At 41.0% G+C, this 13573-nt stretch overlaps 1 protein-coding gene across 9 annotated transcripts in view; it reads left to right on the plus strand.

Annotated features, from left to right (window-relative positions):
- The window catches only part of AOPEP (aminopeptidase O (putative)), a 432382-nt gene that overhangs the window by 100885 nt on the left and 317924 nt on the right, over positions 1-13573 (plus strand). For all 9 annotated transcript variants that reach the window (XR_008686140.2, XR_016037874.1, XM_055427422.2 and 6 more), the window contains exon 4: positions 9400-9553. Coding sequence is in view for 7 of the 9 variants with exons in the window: in XM_055427422.2 (XP_055283397.2) it covers positions 9400-9553 (154 nt within the window). In the remaining 2 variants the exon portion in view is untranslated. The remainder of the gene's footprint in view (positions 1-9399; positions 9554-13573) is intronic.

The raw sequence follows: 13573 nt of genomic DNA on the forward strand, positions 1-13573 counted from the left end.
CTTGAGCAACAGCGGAAAAGAACTAACGAAAGACAGTCACGCCATGGGTATTCAGGAGGGTGGCACTAGCTCATAAAACCAGGACGTGTAGACTCAGCATCTCAAAAGTAGTGAAAGGAAAAAAAGCTGGCGTTTGCCGAAAGCCTCCAGAGAAAGAAGCCAGAAGAGGAAGAGCAACCAAAACTGGGAGCTTTACCTACTTTGTTATGTATCCATTATATTTATTGTAGTAAATATATAAGAATATGTAATGGAAACTTTAAATATGGTGTATCTATGTATAAGTTCATACTCCTATATTATGTGTTCCTATACATACCATCAAGCATTTTAAATTTGCAATACAAAGATGTGACACATGGACTAGTTCCGGCAGGAAGTTCTGAAATTAAGAATAGTGGGTAGAGAAAGAAACAAGCTTGAGTTAGGAAAGAAGCAGGCACTACAAAAAATGGAGTAAAGAAATATGATATGTAAATAAAAGCATGTATCAATTTGATGTTTCCAAATGCTTCATGCTGTTTGTCTAACTTAAAGTGGTAAAGTTTAAAAGATAAAGGAAAAGCTTTTAATAGGGAGAACTGAAGTGCCTGTTTTAATTTTCAGTGCAACAATAGCTCTTTAAGAACAAGTAATTTGGTGAATGCATAACTCTGCAAACATAAATCATCAGCTTTTGCCTCTGTGGAAGCAGAGTGTTTGTGTGTGGCGTGGCTGTGGCTTTGGTGTGTGTTGAGTGAGTGTGTCCAGGACTCCTAAGAATAGTACACTGATGTTCCATAGATTTTGTATTTAATTTACTATTAGTAGGCATGATTGATGTGTAGAAATAACTACAGTATCTTGATTTTTTTTCCTGAATTTTTTTTATTTTTGTAAGGACAATTTCTTCAAACAATCAGCAAAGTATTTCACAGGTTTAGTGTAAAATAATTCTCGCTCCTCCTGTGAACGAAATACTCCATCATGTTCTTCCTTTTTTCCTCCCCACTTTTCTTACCCTAAAAGAATCTTCAAGACCATTCACAGGACAGTTTTTTATAATAGTATATGAAGGAAATAATTGTAATTTTTTGACACTCTCTAGTTATAAGTATAATTTTCAAAGCTTACAATTTGAAAAATTACCCATCTCAAATTCTCATCATAAGAAAGTCATCTTTAAGGAAAATTTCAGTCCTGAATTGAAGATGAAAATGTTTACTTTTATCTTGTAGCTGCTGCTAGCACAGTTCTAAGAACAGTATCTGATATATCTGGCTTACTAGTGAGACAATTAAAGGATAAGGATTTTAGATGGCATAGCGGCTTGCAAGAACTTTTCCAGGAGGCCCAGGAGGGAGGTGAGCTGGGTGGCTGCTCAAGCCTGCACAGTTAGGGTGCACCACTTCCTCTGGGCTCCTGCCTATGGACCCCCTCCCTGGGCATCTTACTAATGAATCCCGTCCTGACCGTGAAATCATCCAGTGGTGTGATGGGCTTCTGGCCTCTGCAGAGGAAAAACTCTGGGTGAATTCAAGTACAGCATGTTCTCTTTGTTTTGCAGCTGGTGTAGTGAAGGAGTCTAGAGCAAGTGGATTGAATCAAAAAGGAAAATGAAGGCATTCACTGTCTGTTTCATCGAGGATGGCTCATTTCAAGTAAACACCATTTAAATAGTCTCCAAATGGCCCATTCTATATGAAGTCATACAGGATGCCCCCTTTGGGCTGTCATTCTCCTTTAAATGGATCGCTTTGTGTGCACAGTGTTTTAATGCCATTCAACCTTAAACCCCATCTGTGGGCCTCATCAGGCCACAGGCTTCAGTGCACATGTGGCAGCCATACCTTCGACATTCTTAGTCTCTGCCGCCAGCAAGTCAGCCCAAGCAACAGGGGGAGGCAGCTGTAAAGACTACAGCAGTTAACATTTCTTCAGCACTTACTATGCACCAGTTACTATGCCTAGAGATTTCTGTATGTGTTACCTAACTTAACCCTCACGTAGTGCTGTGAGGTACAGACTGTGATTATTCCTTTGTTACAGATGAGGAAACTGATGCATGGAGAGATTAAACAATGTGCCCAAACTGGTAAGTGTGGATCAGAGAACTGAACCTTTGCAGTCAGATTCCAGAGCTAGAACTCAGTCTGTGGAAATGTTTAAGAGAAATAAACTCTTGTCAATTCTCTTTCCAAGGTAGGCTTATCCCAAACAATAGATAATCCAGAAATTATTCTCTTTGTCTTTGGAATTCATGCTCTGCTTTCTGGGGCAGTATTCCCCTTGTTATTTGCATTTTTTTTTTTTTTCTTTTCAGTATGGTTTGAAAGTGAGGTCAGGTATTTCCCGAGCAGCTACCTCCTGGTGGCAGTGGGTGGTCTTCATGCAAGACTGGACTCAGTGGAATAATCCATGAGCAGACAACCCAGGAGAGACTTTTCTACCAAATGAGGTTATTAGACCTGCCCTCATAGTAATGAACTAGTGAGAGCCTCCCCCTGAACCCTACTGAGGCATTCTGTTGTCGCAGCACCAGCTTCAGATTTACTCAGGGTTGTGCAAGAGCCCATGATTGGACCTTTGGAAAGCTTCTGAGAAGAGTCCAACTAGGGTCTTTTTGAGAAGTGGTTTCCTGGCCAGTTCTTATGTGGCCCAGACTAGTTATCTGCCCCTCTTTGATGGTAGCTTGGTAGCCTAGAAAACTTTTTGCTTTAAAAGCCTGAAATGTAAAATAGTTTGTTCCATATGAGCTCCACTAAGTAGAGGAATCTAAAAAAATAATAATAATAACAAGTTTTGAAGTCTGTCTAGGAGACAGTCATCTTGAACTTTTAAAATATGGGTTTGGGGGATGTTTCCAATACATTTCTCCCTTGAGTCCTTTTCTTTCTGTTGTTTAACTTCCCAGAAGACTGTGGAGAGACCAGGCTAGACCGAAAAAACTTTCACTGGACTTGACTCAGGTTCTGTTATCACTTTCGCTACCTCACTCCCAAACTCTAGGTCATCTTAAGGTTTCTGACTTTTTAAAACTGCTAATCTGATTCCAGCCCTCTGCCACACCCCTCTGTGGCTTCCTGTGCCCTCCCGACATCACCGTGAAGGTACAGACGTCCTCATGAAGATGCTGGGACGTGATGAGATTGGGCACTCTGTGTGGATTCTTCGTGACCCTCTGCAGGCATCTAACAGATACTCTTACTCCGTTAGCAGTGTTCTTTCTGAAAGCAGTTTCAGTTCCTGCTATTTCCATATCTCATCTTGTCCATGTACTAAATGGATGGTACAGGAACCAGAAAGACAGCAAAAAAACAGTTGAAAAGTTCCATGCAGAACATAGGGAGAAAGCCTGTTATGTATAGTATTGCATTCTTTCCCCTCGAGGCTTCATTGAGATATAATTGACATGTAACACTATGTAAGTTTAAGATAGTCAATATGATGGTTTGATATATGTATATATTGTGAAATGATGATTAAATAAGGTCATATGGTTAGATAGTGTGTATATGTGTGGTGAGGACTTTTAAGATTTACTCTCTTAAGCAGTTTTCAGATGTACAATATCGTTAACTATAGTCACCGTGCTGTACCTTACATCCTCAGAACTTACTTATAACTAGAGGCTTGCACCCTTTGAGCACCTTCACCCATTCTCCCTCCCAACTGTCCTTTACCCACCACCACTAGCAGCCACCAATCTACTTTCTACTTCTATTAATTTTTTTTTTTTTCTGTTAGATTCCACATGTAAGTGAGATCATACAGTATTTGTCTTTTCCTGTCTGACTTGTTTCACTTAGCATGATGCCATCAAGATACATCCATGTTGTTGCAAATGGCAGGATTTTTTTTTTTATATAAATGAATAATATTCTGTGTGTGTGTCTGTGTGTGTGTGTATCACATTTTCTTTATCCATTTATCTACCATTTGGGGCTTAGGTTGTTTCCCTATCTTGGCTATTGGCTATTCTGAATAATTCTGTAATGAACATGGGGTGCAGATATCTGTGAGAGAGTGATTTCATCTCCTTCAGGTATATACCCAGAGGTGACATTGCTGGATCATGAGGAATTCTATTTTTAAAAAAATGTTTTGGGAACCTCTATAATGTTTTCCATAGTGGGCATACCATTTTATATTCCCATCAACATTGCACAAGTGTTCCTTTTTCTCCACATCTTCACCAGCACTTATCTCTTGGCTTTTTGGAAATAGTTATTCTAATAGGTGAGGTGATACCTCACTGTGGTTTTGATTTGCATTTACCTGATGATTGGTGATGTTGAGCACCTTTTTGTCTACTTCTTGGCCATTTGAGTTACTTCTTTGGAAAAATGTTTATTTAGGTCTTTTATCCATTTTAAAAGTAGGGTTAGATGTCTTCTTGCTATTGTGTTGCATGAGTTCCTTGCATATTTTAGATATTAACTCCTTATCAGATATGTGGTTTGTAAATACTTTCTCTCATTCAGTATATTTCCGTTTCATTCCACTGATGATTTCTTTTGCTATGTAGAACATTTTTAGCTTGATGTAGTTCCTCCTGTTTCTTTTTGCTTTTGGTCTTATATCAAAAAATCATTACCAATGTTTTATTCTTAAAGGATTTCTTAGTAGAAGAATGCCTACTCCTTATTGCTAAACTCCCTCTTCTGAGTTATATTTTATCATTTTAATAGTATCTCAGATCCAAAAATGTTGTTCTTTTTCTGATAAGATTCTCTTTTAATTGACTGATTGTGTTATTTTAAATTTTTTTAAAACAAATACACATATTTAAAGAGTTAAATAGTTCAATTGGGCTTATTATACTCCCTTCCCAAAATAGCAGTCCTCAGTACTTCCAGCATATTTTTCTTGCTTCAGAAGTTATCTTCTTTTTTATTTGATTATTTGATACTTGCTGCTGCTGCTGCTAAGTTGCTTCAGTCGTGTCTGACTCTGGGTGACCCCACAGACGGCAGCCCACCAGGCTTCCCCATCCCTGGAATTCTCCAGGCAAGAACACTGGAGTGGGTTGCCATTTCCTTCTCCAATGCATGAAAGTGAAAAGTGAAAGTGAAGGTGCTCAGTCGTGTCTGACTCTTAGCGACCCCACGGACTGCAGCCCAGCAGGCTCCTCCATCCATGGGATTTTCCAGGCAAGAGTACTGGAGTGGGGTGCCATTGCCTTCTCCATTTGATACTTATGTTCATAATGTTCAGTAAGATGCTTGATTGTTCAGCATTGGTTTTCACACTATGGCAAATAAGGATTTGGTACTCTTCCCCTCCCTCTACTCACTCCATCACACACATGCTCCCTTCCCAAAACTTTATCTTCACAATATAATTAATATCATAACTTTGATTAGATCAATATTCATCACATATTATTATATCTATGTTTGTTAGTGGAACTTTGATTATATTATTATTTCTATATTACATGCTAGTTTTTCATGGAATTAATAATAGCCTTATTGTCTGTTCTCTTTTGCTTGGTTTTCTACGTATTTGCCAACCCCAAGATTCTTTGAAAGTTGTTTAAATCTTTACAGATGCTCAGATACATCAGATTTTCTCTCAGTTTCGTCTTCCTGAAGCAGTCTCTCCTCGGGCCATATACTCTGCCCTGCACGGCCCGTTACACTCTCTACTGGGCGCACAGCTGGTTTCTGGGAATGCCCTTCTCCATTATTCTACAGGTTCCCTTTGTGTTCCTCTTACTGGTTTACTACCTCCTTCTGAAGCACAATTTACATACTCTAGTAGCTTCCAGAAAACAGAATGTGTGGGAGGCAATTTTTTAAAAAAAAACTTTACATGTCTGAAAATGTCCTTATTGTAAGTGATTTCTGTTTTCTCTCTCTTTTGGGAAGCTTGTAAGATCTTGCCTTTATCCTCAGGGTTCTAAATTTCATAATGATGTATCATAATGTAGGTGGACTTGTACCCGGTGTTCTGGATATTGTGTGCCCTTTCAGTCTGAAAACTCATGGTCCCTTAAATTTGGGGAAATTTTCTCAAATTTTTTAACTGACAGTTTTCTTCCTTCTATTTTCTCTGATGTCTTTTTCTAGAGCTTCTGTTACTTGGATATTAGATTGTCTTCTTTTATCTCTGGGGAGATTTCAGCTTTATATTCCATCTCAGTCCTCTTATTGGGTTTTTCTTTCCTTCTCTCGTGTTTTTTTAATTTTCTACTGTTAAGTCCTCTTTTTTTCATCTTATATTGTTCTTGTTTCAGCACTGCACTAAATTCTCTGAACTTTCAGTAAGTATCTGTTTGGTGTTTTTTGGAGTTTTCTTCTCCTAGCATGGTCCCTGTCCTCCAAGTTGCTTGCTTCTTTTTGGTTTTGTCTCTCCGTTTTGCATTAGGGGCTTTCTAAAGATGCTTGAAGGTCCTTGATTTGTCTGTAGGCATTTGGGGGTAGGGGACTAAAATGTAATTGAAGCACTGAGTGAATGCATATGCCTTGTCATCTGTAAGTTCCATCATAGACAAATCATAGGAAACCTCCAATTTCAGTATTCTTGGTTGTCTCTCTCAGGCTTGTCAGGTTTCTTCATTTTCCTGCCAGGAGGTAAAAACTTGGTTGTCAAATAAGGGAAAATGACTGGTGGTAATGGTAAAGAATCTGCCTGCCAAAGCAGGAAATGCAAGAGACACGGTTTCGATCCCTGAGTCAGGAAGATCCCCTGCAGTAGGAGATTGCAACCCACTCCAGTATTCTTGCCTGGAAAATTCCATGGACAGAGGAGCTTGGTGGGTTACAGTCCATGGGGCTGCAGAGAGTCAGACGCAACTGAGTTACTAAGCACAGCACACACCTAAGGCTGGTGGTCTCAGCATCTGATATGCATTTGTTCATTTAATCCCATTCATTTGCCTTCAGCTATGCCATTCTACCCTCAGAGACCCTCTCTTTTATTCTCTGGAAGATAAACCTCCAGTTATTTGCTAGTATGTGTAGAGGGGTGGACAGGTAGCCCAGGTGTGAGGAGCAGGGGTGATGGACCCAGGGATCTGAGCCCTTCTGAGTCATCCGACCCATCCTGCTTAGTTTAGCCCCTCTACTCACAGCCTTTTGGGAGGATCTGGGGGATAAAATGAGGTGAATCTTGTCTTTCTCCCAGCTGACTTAGTATTTATGGCTGCCATGTCATTTTCCACTTTTACCACTTGCATTCTGGCTTCCAGTATTTTGTGGGTGATTGTCTCCTGTTTTATTATCCTTGTTCTTTTTGGTTTATCCTTTTACTGTCCTTTAATTGGATTTTAGGAGAAAGCACCCTAGTTCCACTACCCATTTTTTAAATAAGGATTATATGGGTTTTTTTGCTATTGAGTTGTGTGAGTTCCTTATATATTTTGGATATTAACTCTTTATCAGATATGTATTCAATCTTCCATTTTTACCTGCAAGCCTCATTGTTGCTATTTATTTGCTGAACCTCTCCCCCCACCGAGGAGCTGAAGTTTTTGAAAGAAAGGTTCAACAGTCCCTGTTCAACAACACTCCAAAATAGGTTTCAGAGGTAGAATGACCAGACCTGATCGAGAGTCTTGTTATTCAAAATTTCTCTTTTAAACCTAGGATATTCAAAATCTAGGATATTTCACTCTTCCCATACCTTCTTTCCTCTTCTCATATCTCCTCCTCCCCACCCCCCAACTTATGCCAGCTCTCATTGTGTTGTCCAGTCCAAATTGAAGTTCTTCATTGGAGCAACTGTGGGGGAGGCGTCAGGTTGCAGAGAATGAGGCAGTTATGGGAAAGCAGAAAAATTAGGGAGGTAGACTCTGCAGCATGTCATGTTGGATCCATGTCAGGCTTTTATCAAGACTGCTGGGATTGTCTCTACCTTCTTCTTACTGGCCTTGGATCACAGCAGCCATTCTTTATTATAGCTGTGATTTTTCTTCAAGCCCAGGAGAAGCTATACATATCATCAGATTGTCTCCAGCATCACTGGATTTGGTTCTCTTTAAAGAGGAGCCTGCCTTCAGCTTCTTAGTCAGCTGTGGAGAAAGTGATCTCAAGAGTGGCCGCTCTGTTTGCAGAACTAGTATCAAACTTATAGGCAAGTTTGAGAGAATGGCTGCCTCTGTAAAGGGTCTCCAGCAGCATGCCTTTCTGTATTCCTTCTTCAGGTTTCTCCTCTATTGACTTCCAAACTTGATAGCATATCCTGTTTATTCAAACTTGAGATATGTTCATTTTGTCCTAAGTTTAAGTTTTTGTTTCCTATTTAAAATTTTGATTTTTATCAGAGAAGTTCTGTAATGAATTTCTTTCTATCTAAATTGTTAGTTTCAGAGGGTAATAAATAATGATCCCTCCAATCTTCCAAAGTTCAGATTACTTGAGATTTAAAAAGTTTGGTAAGAACCTTCTCTATGGTTTGGACTGAGTGGAGGGGGTACACTTTTGGCTGTGGTAGGGAACTACAGCTACAAATTCTAGCCCTGTTACAAACTAGCTGGGAGTCCTTGGCTCCCCTGAAACTCTCAAGCTGTTTTTCACCTGCTTGATGAGGAAAGGGGACTACCCCTTTCTGTTAATATATATGCTGCTGCTGCTGCTAAGTCACTTCAGTCGTGTCCGACTCTGTGTGACCCCATAGATGGAAGCCCACCAGGCTCCCCTGTCCCTGGGATTCTCCAGGCAAGAACACTGGAGTGGGTTGCCATTTCCTTCTCCGATGTGTGAAAGTGAAAAGTGAAAGTGAAGTCGCTCAGTTGTATCCGACCTCTAGCGACCCCATGGACTGCAGCCCACCAGGCTCCTCCATCCATGGGATTTTCTAGGCAAGAGTACTGGAGTGGCTTGCCATTGCCTTCTCCGGTTAATATATATATTAACAGATAAAAAGGATGAGAGATAAGACCTGAACTTCCATAAATAAGTAGTTTCAGGGTTGGTGCTAAAACCCAGATGCTTTCCTTCCTAGTCTCATTTTCTTTTTCTTTTTTTCCTACATCCATTTCAGAGTGACCTGAATTGAATTTAGACGAAGTGGTTTGGCAGCACAGAAATGGTCATTTATTCATTCATTCAACTAAGCACCTTCTTTTTTATGCCAAGTACTGTGCTGGCAGTATGGATAAGATATGTTCTTGACTCCATAGTAGCATAAACCTCTGTCCTTATGTGTTTGTAGCTCTTAGTAACCGCCTCAACCCTTTATTTACATCCTCACTTGAAGGGCTTCAAACTGATCCCTGGAAGAGATCCAAATCTTCTTGGCTATCCTGAATCCATCATCTCTCGTTTGCTGAGACCTAGAATAATGCCCCACCTCCGAGAATTAGCTCATCTCATCTTAGCACACAAGCTCTTCAAGTGCCTAAAGAGAAAAAATACAGAGTAAAGTGCAGGACCATGCATTGGCCTCATGATGTTTTTCTCTTTCTGTTTGTAGGCTACTCAAGTTGGCATTACTACGTCACCATGCCAATGCCAGCCTCCACCTTCACAATTGCAGTGGGATCCTGGACAGAAATGAAGCCGGAGATCTGCTCATCAAATGATCTGGCAACAGAGAGATCCTTCTCACCTTCTGAAGCTGACTTCAGGTTTGTACTTGGGAGCTTGCTGGAAAACAAACACTTGCGGGAGCAGTATGATGCATTTATTCCAAGCACTGGGAATGTGAGTCATTCCTGCTGAGAAACTAAACCAAAATATGATTAATCAAAGCAGGAAAAACCCTACTGGGAGCGAAAGAGAGTTGAGAGGCAGAAATGTGGGCATATTGTTTATGCAGAGAGAAAAAGAAATATATATGAGATCCTCTGGATAGTCAGATGAAATATTTTTATGTGTTTCATTAAGTCAACAGAATCGTCAGATTCAATGCTTTATCTCCTACACCTTTTAACTTTGGTTTTCGGTACTTATTTTTTCAAAAGCACAGCTGAATGGAAAGAAGGGGCTTGTCTGATGGATTACTTTGTGGGCCACTTTGCTGTTTTGATTCCTTGCCTGTTATCAGCCGTGCGCTTGTGGGGGCTGCCCTCCCTCAGTGGGGAGAGTCAGCCTCCTTGGAGCTCAGGACACGAGGAAGCTGTCAGAAGGCCATTAGGTTATGAGAATCTTGCTGGGTCAGGGCTCTGTTAACTTCAGTAGCAATTTCTTCTTTTTTCAGGATAGATCAGAGAAAATCAAAGCTTTTAAAAATTAGTGTGGGCCTTTGGATATTCACTTGTAGCCTCCTCCCTGGGCATTCAGCTATATCTAGTTTGCAGAGCAAAAAGGAAGGAGAATGCACGTGAGAGGCACAGAAGTGTGCTTGCTCATTATACATTGTTGCATCACACTTTGTTCCAGGGTGACCTTAATCTTTTTTTCCTATTGACACAAAGTCACTACGTCAGTACCTTTCAGTGAAGAGCAATGATACAGATGCTCATTTCATCCTTGAAAACCAACTAAGATATGCTCTTAGTGAACTTCCTCTTGTTTTGGTTTTATTTTGCTATGTTGCTTTCATTCTTACCACAGTGACAGTAGTATTTGGTACCCTTAGGAGATAAAGCCACTGAGGCCTCTATTAACATAGGCATGTCTTATTGCCCGCATCTGCTTTTTGGAGGAAGGGGAGAAACTTCTACTTGCTGCTCAGTAACTTGTCCGTCAGGACTGTCTGCCCTGAGGTCTGTAGAGGATCCTAGATTGTTTATTGGGTTTTATTTATGTACTCTTGAGGGAAGAACATTGTGGATGGAAATGACATGTCTTACTTTCACATGGGAACATTTAATTGCCTGTGCTGCCCTCTGGTCCTCTCTTCCTCTGTTACTGAGAACACAGAGTAGGCCTTACTCTGCAGTTTCATGAAGCCCAGATTTCTGAGCGAGGCGGACAGGTGCCCTGGAGAGTTACTTGGATTGACAGCACACTTGGTATGTCTGACAAATAACCTTTTTTTCCATTAAGCACTGAAACACCGGGGTTACTTGTTACTGCAGCATATCTTAGCCTATCCTGAACTGATACAGAAGCTACTGGGTGCTGCAGTCAGAGAGGGTCTTGATCTAAATGTCATCTCAGTTAGTCCTGAGGATAAGCCTATTAGATTGATAGGCTTTATTATCTGCTTTTTTCACGTAAAGATACAGAAGCTTCAGGCAACAACTTGTTCATGTCCATATCCCTATTGAGTTACAACACATGGATTCACATCTCAGCTTGACCCCCTAGAGAGGTGATTTAGAACCTTGCCTGGGACTTTTAAGGGCTACTTGTAACATCCACACCTCACCTGGAGTCTGATCTACCTTCCCACTGTTATTGATTGGAATCTGTCTTGTTAGAACAGAAAACAGAAGTTGAGAGCGTTGCCTTTGAAGCTGAAGGAGCCATTTCTATTGATTATGTTTCTTTGGGCAGGCCATACTTCCCTACTCTGTAGAAGAAAGTCTTTGTTCAGGGTTCTCAGATTCTTTGTGGTGAAGAAGCACTGTGCTGTTCATTTACACCCTCAGGGCTCACTGACCCTTAGGGTAGGTGTGCATCGGGACAAGTGTGCCTTAGGAAACGAGGAGAAAGCAAAGATAGAACTTTGTTATTTTGTCCTTCTAGCCGTATTCCCAGAGACACACAGGAGGAGAGTGGGCAGCGGTCATTGCTCTCTGCTGCCCAGAAGTAACTGCAATGGCTTTTCACTCTTCTTGCATCTGTAGTTGTTATGGGAGCAGGATATGGACAGAGCAAGTGGAGATTCTGGAAAGAAATGATATCTGAAATTCTTCTTGGGGTTTAGGGGAAGGGGTAATTTTGATTCCTCTTTTGTCTCCTGAGTTTAGAACCAATTGAGAAGCAGACAGAAGGAAAGCAAAATAAAGGTTTTATTGTTGACGGAAGCTGGACTGAGGGAGTGCTCAGGAACATCGTCTCGGTGGACATTCTAATACTTCATTTCCAAATTAGGCAAATTTACTCACCCACCCAGTTACCCACCCAGGTGGACCTCTGCCAGTCTCCACAAGACAGATGCACACAGATTGCCCAACAGCCAAAAAGTAACCCCTCTGTGGGCAAGCAGATTGAAAAAGAAAAGGCCCAAAGTGGCAAGCCAACCCCATCAGCTGTGGAGAGAGGTCAGGCTTGCCACTCTGGGGAAGCACTTCCTTGTATGGAAACACAGGCCTGTGGAAAGGAGTCCCTCCCATACTCCCTCTGTGTCCGACATGCTATGACTAAGTTTTCCCTCCATTTATCACTGTGCTTGTCCATCAGAAATGTACTGCTGATAAAATAATAGCTTACATTTGCTTAATCCTTCCCTGGCTGCGTGCTCCATGTGTGCTGTCTTTAGTCATCAAAGGGTGGCTTTGTGTTTTTATCCATTAAATCTTTGGCTCCATGCTAAGTTTGCCAGCAAAGGTGCTCTAAAGTGCCAACTACAGTTGTGTTTTTGGTTATATTCACATCTGGTCCCCTTGCCTCCCTCAGCATCTCCACCCACCCCCCAACCCTACCCTTTCTATTTCAAACCTTCCCAAGACCACCAGTTCAACTCATGTAAATGTAACTTTTACAGGGGCTTTATACACCACAGGCTTGCATTTGCCTGAAGTTGCATCTGTGTCTCAGAGACTTAGCCAAAGTATTGGTCACTGAACTTTTGATCACTGTTCATGTGGCCTAAATTATGTGAGGAATGTTCCCTCTTCCAGCTCCAGCTCCATGCATGCTCTAGCCCTTTCTAGGTGAGAAAATACATTAGTTAAAAGGCACTTAGGTAAACTTCTGAAAGTTTATCAATTTTATTTGGCTGCAGTATAACCTTCTCCAGCCACAGGGGAATTTTTGTGTTATGTTTAACCTCTCAAGGCCTTTGTTAAAATATTGTCTTCACTTGGGGGCCATTCAGTTTAAGCACAACATGGAAACTTGGATAAAGTCCAGAGGACTCAACAAAAATGATTAAACGCAAGGAAGGCAGGCAATACAAAGAAGAAAAGGCATTGAGGTTGTTCATCCTAGAGAAGGGACAACTTGGTGCAGGAAGAGGTCTTCTTTAGAGCTACAAAGGTGATGAAAATTCCCTTGTGGACCTTGGAGGATAAACCCTGCTTCTATCTCTCTGAGAGTCTGGAAAAGAAGGAATTACATATATATATATATATATATTGGGTTTCCCTGGTAAAGAATCTGCCTGCAATGCAAGAGATCTGGGTTTGATCCCTAGGTCAGGAAGATCCCCTGGAGAAGGAATTGGCAACTCCTCCAGTATCCTTGCCTGAAAAATTCCATGGACAGAGGAGCCTGGTGGGCTACAGTCCGTGGGGTCACAAAAGAGTTGGACACGACTGAGAAGCTCACACACGCACACACACACACACACACATAAATAATACGGATAATATATAATATATTTATAATATGTACATTATAAACATATAAATCATAGGGAAAATGCCAGTTTCCATTACATCCTTCACTATGAGCAAACCTTTTCATGTCTTCCTGGCTTGGTTTGATTTCTCCAGCCCTTGCTCTTTCAAGATGTTTCAGCTTTCTGCCTCTTACTGTACACATCTCAGTTTTCTCTGCAGTGCACTAAATGCCCTGAGAAAATGCATCCAGCT

The sequence above is a fragment of the Moschus berezovskii genome, chromosome 7 (genome assembly GCF_049115385.1).
Source record: "Moschus berezovskii isolate FMDL1 chromosome 7, NW_MosBer_1.0, whole genome shotgun sequence".
Classification (NCBI taxonomy): Eukaryota; Metazoa; Chordata; class Mammalia; order Artiodactyla; family Moschidae; genus Moschus; species Moschus berezovskii.